At 46.6% G+C, this 16,436-nt stretch overlaps 3 protein-coding genes across 3 annotated transcripts; all 3 read right to left on the bottom strand.

The window, feature by feature from the left end:
* Positions 1-6,423: 6,423 nt before the first annotated feature.
* On the bottom strand, positions 6,424-7,113 carry LOC147945599 (uncharacterized). The gene has a single exon (XM_087509309.1). It carries the CDS (start codon positions 7,111-7,113, stop codon positions 6,424-6,426), a length of 690 nt encoding a protein of 229 aa, XP_087365435.1.
* Positions 7,114-7,116: 3 nt separating this feature from the next.
* On the bottom strand, positions 7,117-8,482 carry LOC147945598 (uncharacterized). The gene is made up of 3 exons (XM_087509308.1): positions 7,957-8,482; positions 7,709-7,875; positions 7,117-7,638 (listed from the first exon to the last, which is right to left on the bottom strand). Exons 1-3 carry the CDS (start codon positions 8,480-8,482, stop codon positions 7,117-7,119), a joined length of 1,215 nt encoding a protein of 404 aa, XP_087365434.1.
* A 1,309-nt stretch (positions 8,483-9,791) lies between these two features.
* Positions 9,792-16,064, bottom strand: LOC104780172 (BAG family molecular chaperone regulator 8, chloroplastic-like). Its single transcript, XM_010504659.3, has 2 exons — positions 11,194-16,064; positions 9,792-11,108 (listed from the first exon to the last, which is right to left on the bottom strand). The coding sequence occupies exons 1-2, from the start codon at positions 11,938-11,940 to the stop codon at positions 9,966-9,968; spliced, it is 1,890 nt and encodes a 629-aa protein (XP_010502961.1). The 5' UTR covers positions 11,941-16,064; the 3' UTR covers positions 9,792-9,965.
* Positions 16,065-16,436: the final 372 nt, after the last annotated feature.

Below are 16,436 nucleotides of genomic sequence, written 5' to 3'. Positions count from 1 at the left end.
GGCTGAGAAAAGATTCGTCGGGGCTGAGAAAAGATACTTTGTTAAGCGGGATGAAATTTCGTTTGACGATCTCGATGTGTTTTGTGCTACTGAGTGGAATATGTTTCCCGGTAGCTTCATAGTTTCTCACTCATACTTGTTTGATTGCCATTTGACTGGTTTCTGACCCTTTCCTTGTTTTTGTTGGTGTTTGCAGAGCCTGTCGTCCGTTTGCGCGCTCATCCTCCAGGTTTTTTCGATAATCTCAGACAGATCATACACTAGGGGCGCTCCATTGGCCTTCGATTACTCAGAGATCTCGTGAGTTTCCTGCTTATTCTGTTGTATCGATTGTTGCTCTCCTTGGTGGTTATTGGGTCGTCACACTTTTGTTTTCCTTTTTAGGTCTACCGCGCTTAGGGATGGGAAAAGTAAACACTCGTCTTCCTCGATACGCCGATCAGTTCAAGAAGGCCGTTGATGCTGGGTCTTCTTCGCGCGCTGCCGACACTGAAGTCGTTGACCCGTCAGCCGGCGGAGGTGCTGATCTGCGAGTTGCAGGAGATTTAAGATCGGCGGAGGTGGCCGCTATCCGTGCCGACAAAAGAGCTGCCAAGGTTCCTGCTGTCGTTCCGCGTGCACAGAAGTCACGTGGCGAGGCTTCTGATGCCCTGGCGATCGTTGTCGCTGATTCTGGGCGTCCTACTCCATCGAGGAAGAGAGCTTCTCATGGTGAGGTGGTTGTTCCCGAGCCCGAGTCGTCCAAGATATCTAGGAGGGATGGCATACCGCGCGACACCACTGAGATTGATGATTCGTTCTCTTTTTCTTACAAGACGAAGGATGAGTTGTTCATCAACAACGTTGCTGCTTGTGGTGAGCTCGTTAGCAAGGTTTGCGGCTCCTTCGACCCGCTCCCCTCTGTGGGTTCCCTCTATGATCCCGAGCTGTATCGGTCGTGGGCTCGGAAACACTTCCAGGTTAGCATTTCTCTTTATGTTCTTGATTGAATTTTCCCAATTATCATCTTGATTCATTATTTCTTGCATTTCAGGATGGTGGTGGTGTGAATCGCATGGTCGTCTCGTACGAGCGTCGCATTGCTGAGCTGGAGAAGCAACTTGCTGATTCTCGTACTTCTGAACCGTCGAGGAGATCGGCTGAGGAGCTTCGTTAGGATCTTGAAAAAGAGCGGGGGGTTTCTACCGTTCTTACGAAGCAAACTGCCGGTTTCAGGAAGCAGGTGGCTGATCTCAAGGCTTCTCTTGACGCTTCCCGCTCTCGTCTCGAGCAGTTCGAGGTCGATCACGCATTTCAGAAGGCGCAGTTGCAGCAGCTGCAAGCGGAGCGGCATGACGTCGATGTCGAGGTTGCTGGCTACAGGTCTCGTATTGAGAGGATGAGGAAGCATATTATTGACAACAGAGTGGCGCAGGAGTCTCTTCTGACTTTGAGCCAGGTGACCGGCACCTATGATTGTCTTCAGGAGCTGGTGAAGAGTGGTACGGTCATTCCGTCGAAGACTTTGCTCGGCTTGGAGGTTGATGCGAAGATGTGGGAGGACAAGGTTCTTGGTTTCGATATCGCCGACGTTTTGGACAGCGACCTCGAGGCTCTTCCAGAGACTGGGATCGTTCCTACGAATCTTCAGGCGGCGGAGGTTTCCGTGATCGTAGGAGAGGAGGTCGTCATGGCAGGGGCACCTGCGGCCTCGGACGCTCAGGTTGCTGCCGAGCAGTGACTTGCTTTTGTCTTGTTGTTCTATTAGAACCTATTCCCATTTTGTAGTGACTGTTGAGCCGTTTAGGCGGTGTATTTTCTTTTTGAACCTTTGCATTATGATTGGATTTGCTTTATGTGTTGTCTTCTGATTTTATGATATGTGTTCATCATTCTATGGATGTGTTTTTCGAGAATTGCGGTATTAATTGCTTCGCCTCGAAAATTGTACTATTTGTTCTATAAATTAGTCTTCAAGTTGCTCATTTCTCATCATCCTCCTTTCTTGTTTTAAAGATAAACCTCTCCTTTTGATTTTAGAGTAGTTGAGATCGGTCATATGCCTGTGACAACGAGGTCGGCATGGCTGAGGAGGGCGCGAGAGCGGCTCTTTGTGAGGTCCGATGACGTAGTTCTTTCCGAGATGGAGTTTTATCGCGCTCGGATCCAGAGGTTGAGAGCTTACATTCTCGCTACGCGTCGAAAGTTCGAGCGTCATTTCTAGTTTCATCGTGTTGACGGAATTATCGGATATCTTGAAACTATGATGGACGAGGGATTTTTAGTCCCGAAATGGAGATGGGATCGTTTGTTAGAGGAGCGCTCTCGTCGTGAGGCGTCATTGGCTGAGGTGGAGATTCCCGTCCTTGAAGCGGACGATCTCGAGCCTATTGGGAGCAAGCCCTTCGAAGGTCGGCCCGAGCTTGACGCATGCCGGACTCGGGTTGACATATTGCGTCGTTACATTATCTATTTAGAGTGCACGGACCATTTCTTCGTTGAAAGCAACCGTGCTAAGGGGATTCGCTCGTATCTCGAGGAGATGGTTGCTAGGGGTGCGAATGTTCCGATGGACACGCTGGAAAGTCTGCGGAGGGAGTGCCAAGTCTGGCACGTGAAGATCGGCGAGCTTGAGTTTGATAAAGCCTCCGATGCCGATCTGGGATTTGAAGACTAAGTTTGCACTTTGAGACTTGTTTGTTCTGTTAGTTTTTTTTTGTGCCGAATGTGGCCTTTTGTATTTGGCTTTCGTTTCCTTGTCCTTGTGTTCTTCTGGAATAAAAATGTTTATGGAATAAGAATGTTTTTGTGTTTTTCCTATCTTTGGTATCGAGTTGTACTTTACGGTGCAAGACGTCTCCTGGTTTATCCTATTACGTGTATCGAATACCAAATCTTTAGGGTGGTAGTCAAGATGAGCTCGTCGTACCTTCTAGGTGCGGCTCTGGTGTACGGCTTACCCTGTGTGTGCCACGAGGTCGGCAAGAGAGTGCAAGTAAGAGCTTGGCTTATACAAACTTAACCGCCTGCTAGCTGAATGCGATCTGGGTCGGCTTATTTATGCAGATTATTTCACCGCTGCATCCATGAGGAACGCGTTTTAAATCGTTCCCTTGGCCAGAGGGTCGATGTAATAGCTGGACATCTCGCAAAGATGGACTCGTTCGAGAGAGCTCGTGTGTTTTGACAGGTTGAAACTTTTGTTTTTAATTTTTTGGTATAGCTGTGCCTTGTGACGGGCTGCCTACGTACCCTTAGAAAAGGGATCAAGCCATTCGTAGTTCATATTACAAAGGGAGAGCTCGGTAGTACGAGCGTTCTTTTTTTTTTTTTTTTTTTTTTGTAGTGCGGCCGTTCTAACGGTAATAACGTTTAAGGTTGCCGGAATTCCATGAGCGAGGAATTGGTGTGCCGTCCATGGCGAGCAGCTCGTAGACTCCGGGAGTGACGACCTTGGAAATCAGGTAAGGGCCCTCCCAATGAGCGCCCATTTTTACTGCGTTGAGCTTGGCAGTGTTCTCGAAGACTTTTCGGAGGACGAGATAGCCTTCGTCAAAGTGGCGTGGTTTCACCTTCTTGTTGTAATATTTAGCGGCTTGCTGTTGATAGTTCAGAATTCGAAGAAGTGCCTTGTCGCGTTCTTCTTCGAGAGTGTCGAGGGTATCGAGCATCATCTTAGTATTGAGAGTAGGATCGTGAACGAGCATTGAGCGTCGTAAGGTAGGTACGCCAATTTCCTCTGGTGCAAGGGCTTCCATTCCATGCGCAAGAGAGAACGGTGTCCTTCTTGTTGATCGGCGCGGGGAAGTTCGGTGTGACCATAGAACGCCATCGAGCTCGTCGGCCCAGAGACCTTTCTTATCTTCGATTCGTTTCTTTAGTCCATCAATGATGGTCTTATTGGTTGCCTCGGCTTGTCCGTTGCCTTGTGGATAGCGGGGGGTCGACTTGCTCAAACGGATTCTCCACTTCGCGCAAAAACCTTCGAATTGGAGCGAAGTGAACTGCGCGCCGTTGTCAGTGACAATCTCATACGGAATTCCGTGCCTACAAATGATGTTTTTCCACACAAATTTTTGGACTTCGTTTGTTCCGATTTTTGCATAGGCTTCAGCTTCAACCCATTTGGTGAAATAATCCGTCATAATGAGAATGTATTTCTTCTGACGGGACGCAGGGAGAGGTCCAACGATATCCATGGCCCATCTCATAAAGGGATATGGTGGAGAGGTCGTTCTCAACAGTTCGGCATTTCTCGCATCTAGCGACGAATTTCTCGCAGTCGTCATTCATGGTAGGCCAATAATGACCATTATTGCGTATGCGTTGTGCGAGCGCGCGACCTCCGGAGTGATTACCGCCGGAACCTTCGTGAACCTCTCTCATTACATCATTGATTTCTTCGGGACTGACGCAAGTCAAAAGTGCACCAGATGCTGTCCAACGAAAGATGTTGCCATCGAGAAGTGTGTAATGCGCGCAGCGAGTTCGAAGGCGCCGGGCCTCCCATTTGTCCGAGGGGACGATACCGTCTGCGATAAAACAACGAATTTCTTCTTGCCAATCGTGTGGTCGCTCGTGAAGTTCGGGATTGGGTTGGGCGTGCGATGATGACGCTTGTTCTTGAGATGGTGACGATGAAACTTGTTCGTGAGATGGTGACGATTGTTCCTGAGACGACGAAGTTCGTCCTTCTTTGATAATCGCGGATCCTTGCTCGGCTGAGAACTCAACAGGTGGTACATTTGCCGATGGTTCAACGACGAATAGCGTGAGTATGGGGGTGTTGTCCTTTGTTCTTTGCTTTTTCGAGACTTGATCGCTGAAAGTCTCATGTTCGATAATCTGTTTTTTCTTTTTCTTATCTTGGATATTGGGCTCGACGCGTGCTAGGAGATCGATGCTTGGTCGATCGATGCTCTCGACAGGGATGACTCGGCGGAGGTCAGGATCGGAGGTGGATGCGTGGACGGCCAGAGCGTCGGCCGGTGCGTTTTCACTCCGGGGAATTTTGTTCAGCTCGAATGTCTCAAAATTGTTGGACAGGTCTCTGACGACTCTGAGGTAGGCATCCATGTGGTCGTTCTTCGCCTCGTAGTCGCCACTAAACTGGTGAGTTACCAACTGTGAGTCACAGAAGACTTGTATCTTTTTCACCCCAATTCCAATTGCCAATCGCATTCCGGCGATTAAGGCTTCGTACTCGGCCTCGTTGTTCGAGGCGGGAAAGGCGAGCCGGAACGATTGCTCGAGTACTTCACCCGTTGGTGAAACAAGGTTTTTATATTCGATGTCGTACTCGCTGAGTTCCACTGCCCATTTCGCCAGGCGGCCCGATTGACTAGGGCTGTGGAGAATGGTTCGCAGGGGTTGGTTGGTTAATACTTCAATAGTGTGGGATTGAAAATACGGCTGAAGCTTCCTGGCCGAAATAACTACAGCGTAAGGGAGTTTTTCTAATGTGGGATATCGGAGTTCGGCTCCGTCTAAGCTTTTACTCACATAGAAGATTGGGTGTTGTTCTCCTCTGTCCTCCTTGATTAGTACGCCACTGACCGCCGAGCCGGAGACAGCGATGTACAGATATAGAGTTTCGCCCTAATCGGGCTTTGCTAGGACAGGGGGAGTAGCTAGGTAGTGCTTGAGTTCTTGGAAAGCAGACTCGCACTTATCATCCCATTCGAATTTCTTGTTGCTACGAAGCAACTGGTAGAATGGTAGACAGTTATCGGTAGATCGTGAAATAAATCTGTTCAGAGCAGCGATCCGCCCGGTGAGGCGTTGAACTTCTCGGGTGTTGCGGGGAGATGGGAGGTTGGTAAGCGCCGAAATTTGTTTTGGGTTAGCTTCGATACCTCTCTTCGTGACGAGGTATCCTAAGAATTCTCCAGAAGTCACGCCGAACGAGCACTTGGCTGGGTTCAGCTTCATATTGTATCGGTTTAGCACTTCAAAACACTGAGCGAGATGCAAGACGTGATCAGCGGCTCGGGTTGACTTGACCAACATATCATCGATGTAAACTTCCATGGTTCGTCCGAGCTGCTCGGCAAACATGCGGTTAACGAGGCGCTGATAGGTTGCACCAGCGTTTTTTAGGCCAAATGGCATAACCTTGTAACAGTAAGTTCCCTGATCGGTGATGAATGCCGTTTTCTCCTGATCGCTCTTTTGCATCATAATCTGGTTGTATCCTGAGTATGCATCCATGAACGACAAACGTTCGTTCCCCGCGGTTGCCTCGACTAGTTGGTCGATTCGCGGTAGGGGGAAGCTATCCTTTGGACACGCCTTGTTGAGATCGGTAAAATCGACGCACACCCGCCACTTGCCGTTCTTTTTCTTTACCACGACTGGATTGCTCGGCCAGTCGGAATACTTAACCTCACGGATGGATCCAGCCTCGAGCAATTTTTTGACTTCTTCGTTAACGGCGGCGGTACGCTATAGACTGAGCTTTCGTCGCCTTTGTTTGATCGGCTTGAACGTCAAGTCCACATTGAGCTCTTGGCAGGTTATGTTGGGGTCGATGCCGGTCATACTGCTCATGCTCCATGCAAAGCTTGTTGCGTTCTGGCACAGGAACTTTACGAGTTCGTCCTTGATTGGTTGTGGTAGGTCGGCCCCAATTCCCACGCATCGAGTTGCGTCGGAAGAGTCGATGTTTACTTGGATGATTGATTCAGAGTTAGGGCGAACACGACTATCTGGGCGCTCAGCTGAGTCCAAAACGGTGAATGTCCGGGCGTGGCATTGTTGTCGCTCAATGATGAAGCAGGTTCTTGCTACCAGCTGGTCCCCTTGTAGTGTAAATATTCCTCTAGGAGTTGGGAACTTTACGCACTGGTAGTAAGTTGATGCCACAGCCTTCATCTTATGCAGCCAAGGAGTGCCGAGGATGACGTTGTATACGATCGGCTTGTCGACGATAGCAAAGTTGATGCAATGCATCGTCCCGCCCACATAAACTGGTAGCATGATCGTGCCTTCCGTCATCACCGTATCACTGTCGAATCCGGTGAGAGGTTGAACATTGTGCTCGGTGGTCCGCAGGTCGATTTCCATTTGAATGAGCACGTCTTTGAAATTGACGTTTACCGAACTACTTGTGTCGATCAAGATTTTGGTAACCATGCTTTAGCCAATCTCCATCTCAACCACCAGTGGGTCGTTATGAGGCCCAGTTAAACCCGATGCGTCGGCCTCTGTGAACACTATTAGATCGGAGTTCGTAGTAGGTGGCGTGCTTTGAGCTAACCATCTTCGCTTGACCTCTAGTCCCCGTCGATAAGCTTTGATAGAACGGACCGAGTCTCGGCAAGTCGCCAGACCACCGATGATCATGTTTATTCTTTGGCGTGGAGCCGGAGCGTTTGCATCCTCAGTTCGCTCGGGATTCCTTTTATGGGTTGATGGTGGGGGCGGAGGTAGGGTTTCGGGTCTTCGGCGTGGAGCCGGAGTGTTATATTGCTTGCTTGGGTTTTCGTTCTCAGGATTGAAGAAATGGTTATCCCTGTGAACGGCTATTTGTCGTCGCTCGAGATCGACGTCAATTTGGCCCTCTTTAAATTTGTCGAGCAATATTTGTTGGAGGGTGCGGCACTCTTCTGTTGAGTGTCCTGCTCGCTTGTGGTATTCAATATTTGTTGCCACCCTTTCCTGATGGGTCTCGGACCCACTTGTTATTCCAGGGCCTTGATGAAGATGCCTTGGGATCTTGATTGCTAACTGCAAACGTTTGGACTTTCTTTCCTTTGTCCAACTTATCAGCGTATTCTTTGTCAAAGTGTTGACGAGACTCGTGATGCTCGTCTTGTGCCTTCTCTTTTCCTTTGGACGATTTGGGGGCCGGGGGTTCTGGACGGTTTGTCCTCGATGCCTTCTTTTCGTCTAACTCTATGTATCAGTTAGCACGGTGTAGTGCGTCATCCAGAGTCAGAGGCTCGTGTATTATTCCGTCCTCCCTAAATTGGGAGCCGTGAGCGAGAGCATTTCGGAGAGCTGATATTGCCGTGTCGTCGGCAATTGAGAGTTTCGAGACGATTCTTTTAAACCTCTCCATGAAGTCTCGGAGAGATTCGTCGTTTCGCTGGAACATGTTCCAGAGATCGGCATTCGACGCACCTCGAATCATGAATGTAGAGTGATGTTGGAGAAAAGCGGTGGTAAGCTCGTGATAGCTCCCTATCGAGTTTGACGGGAGCCGGGAGACCCACCCTAGAGCCTCATGGGCTAAATTCTCAACGAATAGCTGGCAGCAGCCAGCTTCGTACTCTTCATCACTGAAATGAGCTCGGCTGATTGCAAAACTCATTGACGTCAAAAATGGTTTCAGATCGTCTAATCCGTTGTACAGGGTGAACTTAAACTTGTTTACGTAACGGACTTGAAAGCGGGAGATTCGTGCCGTAAACGGTGAGCGCTGGACTTCTTCGAGCACTCGATCGAGGTTGGTAGCAGAGCTCGTGGCTCGATGGACTCTGGAAGAGAGTTCGTGGACCATCGCCTCTAGGCATCGTATGGTTTCATCCTTGAGATCGGCCTCGGGCTGTTGGATCGGCAATGTCGGAGTCGGCGGGCTACCGCTCCTTTGGTCTTGGCCGTCTCGCAGCTCCTCATTTGGCTCCTCTCTACTGCGTCGATCAACGGATCCTACGATAATTTATGTCGGGCGGCGTTTGTGGCCGTCGTATCGGTCCTCCACAGAAGGTTGTGCTGGGGGAGGATTCTCGTTCTCACCGGTAGGACTGCTGTCGTTTCGGCGCTCGCCCCTCCTTCGTTGGAGCTTGCTGATTTGGTTCTGCGAGGCCTCTTGTGCAGCTGCGATGGCCTCGAGCCGTTCGTTCGTTCGTGTTTCCTGGCCATCAAGACGACCGAGAATGACCTGCATCATATCGTCGAGTTTGTTTCTTTGTACAGGTAAGGGGAGAGTGGCGCTGGGGAGAGTGGTAGCGTTGGTGAGAGCGGCGGTGAGGAGAGCAGCGGCGTTGGTAACCAGCTGGTCTGCGGCAGGTCCGGCTTCGGCGTGTGCAGCTACGGGAGGCTCGGAGGACGCGTCAGGCGCCGGTGGAGAGACTGTGCTCGGCAGTGGGCCTTCGACTGGGCTCGGCAAGGAGCCTTCGGTTGGGCTTGGCAGGGAGTTCGGCAGGGAGTTCGGCAGGGAGCTTGGCGGGGGGACAGTTTGTGTTCTTGTTCGCCCCTATCGCCCCCCATTGGCTGCTCTGTTGCTTCATTGAAGTTTTCGCTGGGGTTCGTCATGACTCTTGAGACTTCGAAGAAGTGAGGATCGTCGGTTTTGATTCGTCAAAGGAAACGCTTTACTCTTACCCCATGGTAGGCGCCAATTGTTTGTACCGGGGATTACACAGTTTAAACAAATAAAGATTTTGTGGGAAAGAGCAAGCAAGTTCTTTTATTAATTGGGGAAAACGTGAGATCGTCACTTAAAACAAGTCGGGTTAGAGCTTGTTAGTTCACAAACGAACTAGCAAGCTTAAAGTGACGAACTGAAAACAAGAAAAAATTATACGAAAGACAATCGCAGTTTTCGACGCAAAGTATTGCTCTGTAGGTATTGTCCGCGGGTCAGGATGCTGATCCCAATAAATGCTTTCTCCTTTTATAGGGGACTGTTGACCTAGGGATGTCTAGGGTTACCGTCGTGAATTCCCGAGATTGCCCTTTTGCGGGAATTAGTGGATTTGCTCCCAATCTTGTCGGGCCGAGATTGTAATTAATGAATTTTGTTGGGCCGAGTGGCATATTGGGCGTAGCCCATATCCAACAGAGATTACAGAAAGACGGAAGTGGAATGAGCAAACCAAGGAAACACTCACAATGCAGTTATGTTACAATATTCTACAACTAAAAAGGTTATCTCATTGAGTTTCTAAAACATAGCAAAATGCAGGTTTTTGGAATTAAACTAGTCATAACCAATGAAGCTATCGCTTTGGAGGACTTTGATTCTTTTCATGCCACACTGGTCAAGGCTCCATTTGCAATGGCAATGGAGGAGAGAACATTAAGCTTCCTTTTTGAACCTGGATTTCCCTCTCGTGTTTGTCATTTCCTTGGTGGTTCATGTTTCTTGTAACTCCTTCACTGCCCTCTGAAGAAGAGACTTCATTTTCAGAATCAGTTTCTTCTTCTTCATCATCATCTTTAAAGCTCTCGTTTTCTTTTGGAACGTATTTGATTTCCTCAACCTCATTCACATTCCCTTTCCCTTCTCCATTTCCACCATTTGATCCGCTTGTCGAGTCACCTTCCTCGCTTACGCTTGACTCTGGCGTATCTCCATAAGCCTTATACACGTTCCCATTCTCATCAAAGCTCACAGTTTTCACCACTGGGATTGTTTTTCCTCCACTTCCTTTCACCAAAACCCTGTTCCCAGTTTTCAAACTATGCCTCTTTCCATCATCCCGGGACATCACGAGGGTTTCCTCTCCATCATCAACTGAATCATCATCCTCTGCACTTGAAGTAAGGTCATCTGTATCTCCATAAACCTTACATACATTCCCATTTCCATCAACGCTCACAGCTTTCACCACCCGGCTTGTTTTCGCTCCACTTCCATTCACTGAAACCCCGTTCCTAGTTTTCAAACTATGCCTCCTTCTACTATCCCTAGACATCACGAGGGGTTCCTCGTGACCATCAACTGAATCATCCTCCGCACTCGAAGTCAGATTATGCGTATTGCCATATACCTGATGATACACATTCCTGTTCTTGTCCAATAAAACAAATGTCCTACCCGAAGGCTTCACTACATTGCCTTTTATCACAGCCCCGGTTCTAGAGTTAGAGCTACCAATCTTCCTCTTATCAATACTACTCACTGGAACTTCTTCACTATCAACAGTCATGTCTGCATTGCTATCTTCATCCTCACTAGAAGTAACAAAGACTTTCCTCGATTTCTCTATTGTTCTGTCATCAGCTACACCAAAACCCTGAGGCTTTTTGCCATTAAGTTTGCTGCGGCTACTCACGGTTATTGAAGACTTAGCAACAAAATCACTCCTTTTAACAGCACAATCATCAACATACTGCAAAAACCTCACCAAATCTCTGCTCAATGATCTCTTACTACTTCGTATCATTGGATCAATCCTACCCTAATAAAGAGACAATGATACTAAATCAAAGATCTGAAAGAAAAAAAAACTTAATAAACAGAAGGATTCACAAAGTGTTTAATACCTGAATCGAGTCAAGTTGAAGAAGCAGGTCTGTAGCTTTCTGAGAAACAGCTTTGAAAGGGAAAATGGGTTTCCCTGAAACAGAAGACTTGAGAGACAGGAAGGTAGATTTGATCGTTGCAAGCTCCTTGAGTTGCCTAAAGGATATGGATCTGTGAACAAGGTAAGACCGGAAATGGGTTTGGATGACACGCGCCGCCGAATCTCTCAGCGTAGAGTGTCGATCTCGACGACGTCGGTCATAGCAAGATGAAAACTTGCTGAGCGACGATTCAAGATCATCGATTTTGCGGAGAAGACAAGACAGAACATCTTGGTCGTATTCTCGTGGAACACTCTTCTGCTGGCGCAAAACACGGTGCTGACCACTAACGACATTGATGTTTTGACACGAGGCTTCGCATGAGCATTGTGTTTCTTGTTGCTGCTGATTTTGGAGGTAAGTAGCGACGAGATGAATAAGATTATCTTCCGGCGGCGGCGGCGGCGGAGAAGGGTGGTTGATTTGAGTGCAGCAGTGTGATGATGTGGCGAATAGAGGGATTTTATTGTGGTGGTTCTGGTGGCGTACGCAGCCGTGGTGGTGGTGAGATGCCATAGAATCGGCGGCGGAGTCTACTACTAGATCAAGGAGTATTAAATGGCTTTTGACCAAATCGGTCCCGTGAATGAGAGAAACCTTTTTAGAAGATGAAGACTGAGAAACGTAGTGCTTGTGAGTTACTCCCTCTATGTCATAAAGATTCATGTTGTGGAATTTTTTTTTTTTTTTTCCACAAAAATTGATGTTTTGTAAATTTTAAGAAGTAATCATTGAAAATATATAAAATACGGATGTCTCGCAGATACTCCAGGAAATTCCTCAGCTAATCACGACTAACATGAATAGGATTCTGATCAAGGAGATCACAGAATTAGAGGTTCGCAAAGCTTTATTTGCTATGCATCCTGAAAAGACACCAGGACCTGACGGAATGACGGCTTTGTTCTTTCAGAGGTTCTGGTCCATTCTTAAAGGAGATCTCGTGGATTTGGTGAAGGATTTTTTTCGCACAGATCGTTTCGATCCACGGTTAAATGAAACGAATATTTGTCTCATTCCTAAAACGGAACAAGCCCAACGGATGTCGGAGTTTAGGCCGATTAGCCTTTGTAATGTGTGTTATAAGATTATCTCTAAAATTCTGTGTTTTCGGCTCAAGCGAGTTCTCCCATCCCTTGTTTCAGAAACACAATCGGCTTTTGTTTCTGGACGTTTAATCACTGATAATATACTGGTGGCCCAGGAGATGTTTCATGGTTTAAATACCAATCCTCAATGTAAATCGGAGTTTTTGGCTTTCAAGACAGACATGAGTAAGTCATATGATCGTGCAGAGTGGGATTTTTTGGAAGTAGTTATGGTTAAGCTGGGTTTTGATAGGAAATGGGTTTCCTGGATTATGTGGTGTGTTTCTTCCGTTTCGTATCAAGTCATTTTAAATGGTCAGCCTAAAGGCTTTATTAAGCCACAGAGGGGTCTTTGTCAGGGGGATCCTTTATCTCCTTATTTGTTTATTTTATGTACGGAGGTCTTATTTGCCAATATTAAGAAGGCTGAAAGAGAACAGAGGATTTCAGATATCAAGCTAGCTCGAGATTGTCCCACTATCTCACATTTGTTGTTTGCTGATGATAGTTTGTTCTTCTGTAAGGCAGAGGCAGCTGAATGTTCTACGGTATTGGGAATTATTGAAGATTACGGGAAAGCGTCTGGGCAGGAGGTTAACTTAGAGAAATCATCCATCATGTTTGGCAAAAAAGTTTCCCCCGAAATAAGGACTCAATTGAAATCGGTAATGGGAATCTCCAAAGAAGGTGGTATGGGTTTGTATTTGGGTATCCCGGAAAATCTCCAGGGTTCGAGAACTAAGGTTTTTAGATACGTTAATGACCGTTTGGATGATCGCGTGAATGGTTGGTCTACAAAATATTTATCGGAAGGTGGGAAGGAAGTTATGATTAAATCGGTAGCGTTGGCTCTCCCAACCCATGTTATGTCTTGTTATAAGTTGCCAAAGGATCTAACGTCTAACTTAACGAGTGCTATCTCAAATTTTTGGCGGAAGTCTAACGATAAGGCCCGCGGTTTGCACTGGGTTGCTTGGGATAAGATGTGTAAAGATAAATGTGACGGCGGCTTGGGGTTTCGTGCTTTGGAACAGTTCAATGATGCTATGTTGGCTAAGCAGTATTGGCGGTTAATTCACTACCCAACGTCTCTTATGGCTCGGGTTTTGCGAGGTAGGTATTTTCCATATGGTTCTATTTTTCCGAACTTAGATTTCCTATATTGGCGAGCGTCGTCCCAGTCGGTGACCACGGATATAAGTTTCCGTCTTCCTTGGATTGTCTGGTGTATCTGGAAAGATAGAAATAAAAAAGGTTTTCAGGGTATAGAGGCAGAGCCAGCTGATATTATCACTCAGGCGACTATGGATAAGTTGTTATGGGAGGAGGCTAAGTCCTTCACTTCGGTTCCTTTAGATCATTTACCCTTGGAGATTCGGCTCCCTGGTCTCCGGTGTCAGGTCGATGGATCTTGGAAGGCTTCAGATTCTTTGGAAGGGTTAGGTTGGTGATTATGTAATAATGAAGATAGAACGTTATTAATGGGAGCTTCAAGCGTTGATTTGGGCGATGGCATCCATATTGGCGATGGGCACTCAATGTTAGAGTTTCGAGACGGATTGTGCTGAATTAGTGGCGATGGTGCAGTTCCCTGATGATTGTCATGCTTTTTCTAATCTGTTGGATGAGTTTAGCTCACTTCACTCATCATTTCCATCCTTTTTGCTTTTGAGGATTCCGCGTACGTCTAATGTACGGGCTGATTGTCTTGCCCGCTCTTCGAGATTGTTAGTTTCAGCATCTACCTTTGTAAACTCTTTCTCTCCAGTTTGGGCAACTAACCTTGAAGTTATCTTCTAATTTAATGTTTGGTTAACAAAAAAAAAAAAAATTTGAATTATTATTGGTTTAAATTAAATAATTTCTCTTTAGTAAAAAAAAATAATATATTTAAACTCATTGATCATTTAAAACCATCAATTTTTATGAGACAGAGACTACTATAAACCGGCACGCATTTCATCTTATGGACAACTGGTCGAACCAAACCGGATGGGATTTGTACGAGGTTTCTTTTTGTTTTTTTTTTGGAAAAAAGTTAAATTTTATACCAATTTTGCATTTTTAACAGAAGTTACGAAGAAGCGGAAAAAGACCAAAAAAACTAAACAAAACAACTAAAACTAAAACATAAACAACACAGAAGTACAAGGAGAAAAAACCACCAAGCAAAGTCCAGAGATGAAACACCGATTCCGAGCAATAAAGCTCAAAAATTTGCGTGGTTGCCTCAGCTCGAAAGAGCTTGAATCCTCATCGTTGTCGCCACGAGCAGTTCCTAACTTAGGCCAGCCTTCAAAACCGTTGCAGAGGAACACCTACAGCTTCTCCGAGGACTAACGCAAAAACGGAACGGCTATAGCCGACTTAATCACACACCCACACAGGATAGTGAAGCCACCTAGACCAAACCGCCGCCTCTATTCATCACTAAAAACTCCACTACAGCTTTACACCGAGCAAACCCTTGCCGTAGCAAAACAAGGCAAATATCACGGCTTCAGAACAACAGCCAAGACAATACCTCGTCACAACAAACAAGACAACAAACAACAAGGAAACACAAGCAAAAAAACTCAGCAAGCAGGAATCAGGAGAAGAAACACCGATTCCGAACAAAAGCCCAAAAATTTGTGTGGTTGCCTCAGCTCCAAAGAGCTCGAATCCTCATCATTGTTGACACGAGCAATTCCAAACTTAGGCCAGCCTTCAAAACCTTAGCAGAGGAACACTTACAGTTTCTCCGAGGACTAATGCAAAAACGGAACGGCTATAGCGGACTTAAACACACACCCGGCGGTACGAGAGCATCTACGGGTAGCCAGAGAAGCCGCCTCCGACCACCATTCCCATCGCAAGCTAAAGGAACCATCTCCCACGGGATAGTGAAGCCACCTAGACCACACCGCCGCCTCTTATTCATCACCAAAAACCCCACCAGAGTTTTACGCTGCGCAGACCCTTGTCGCAACAGAACAAAAAGAAGACACCAACAATAGAACAAGAACAAAACCACCACAAGCATCAACAGCTAGAGACAGAACAGTGAAGAGAAGAATTCGGAAGAGAGGAGAGCGTTAGCATAACCAACGACCTTTGATGCTCTGAACATCACAGGTCCGCAGACGAGGGAAAATCTCCGCCATATTGAACGGACAACGCGGCTACAAGACTTCAAGAAAAGCCAAGGGGACCTCGATGCTTCAAGACAGAAGCAAAGAACAATCGATTCACACGAATGCGAGACCCAACCGCCACTAAGCCACACACTAGCGAAGAAGTTATCTGCCACAAGATCTAGAACCAGCTACACCGTCGAGTACAGACCCGAGGAGACTCACTCAAGCCGGGAAACCGTCCCAAGCCTCCCAGAGATGAGATGAAACCTTTAATTGAAAGATCCACGGTGGTGAGGAGGACCTCCGTTGAAACCACCACTGGATCCAGCCTCGAAATGCGCCAGCAAGCCAAAACCACCAATCTCCGTTCCAACAGCCAAAGAAAATTGCCTGAGGGGGAAACCGAGACAAAAGAGGAACAGAACAGGCCCTCTCACAGCACCGACAACGATGCCGGATACCGGAGAGGCAAGACACGCTCAGATCTAGGGTTTCTCTTTGGTAATCGCCTTTGAGAGAGAGAAATGAAGGCGCGTGAAACGCACGCGCACGTTCTAAACTTCTATTCTTGACCGATTTGTACAAGGTTCTTAATTTGTTCCACTTGAGTTTTGCAGATTTTTCATCTTAAGGTATTAAACACTTTTTTTTTTTTTTTTTTGTCAACAAGGTATTAAACACTTTGTAACAGAATTGTTGGTGATATGAATATTCTGTTTCATGTTTGTGAGTAACATTAAAAGAATACAAATTTGAATAAGGTAGACCATTAAAAGAATATTTTTATTTTTCCTCTAATATATTGCTTTAGTTTCAACTCTAAAATAAAGTTAGTATAAAAAAATTAAGTGAGAAATAAAGTTGCTCCATATATAAAGCAATCCTATCATTTTTTCTATTTTAGAGTAAAATATAGAATAGTATTAGAACAAATGTTGCTCTATAATAGAGTTTC

Source organism: Camelina sativa, chromosome 4, assembly GCF_030686135.1.
Source record: "Camelina sativa cultivar CO46 ecotype springtype chromosome 4, ASM3068613v1".
In the NCBI taxonomy this organism is placed as follows: domain Eukaryota; kingdom Viridiplantae; phylum Streptophyta; class Magnoliopsida; order Brassicales; family Brassicaceae; genus Camelina; species Camelina sativa.
The sequence above is the reverse complement of the archived record's forward strand: the minus strand, read 5'-3'. Positions and strand labels throughout refer to the sequence as shown.

Coding starts and splice junctions, on each gene's coding strand:
- LOC104780172 (XM_010504659.3), bottom strand. CDS start 11,940: ATGAATCTTTATGACATAGAGGGAGTAACTCACAAGCACTACGTTTCT. Junction 11,109..11,193: donor TTCAACTTGACTCGATTCAG/GTATTAAACACT, acceptor TCTCTTTATTAG/GGTAGGATTGATCCAATGAT.
- LOC147945599 (XM_087509309.1), bottom strand. CDS start 7,113: ATGGTTACCAAAATCTTGATCGACACAAGTAGTTCGGTAAACGTCAAT.
- LOC147945598 (XM_087509308.1), bottom strand. CDS start 8,482: ATGGTCCACGAACTCTCTTCCAGAGTCCATCGAGCCACGAGCTCTGCT. Junction 7,876..7,956: donor CCGAAATGCTCTCGCTCACG/GCTCCCAATTTA, acceptor ACTGATACATAG/AGTTAGACGAAAAGAAGGCA. Junction 7,639..7,708: donor AGAAAGTCCAAACGTTTGCA/GTTAGCAATCAA, acceptor GAGACCCATCAG/GAAAGGGTGGCAACAAATAT.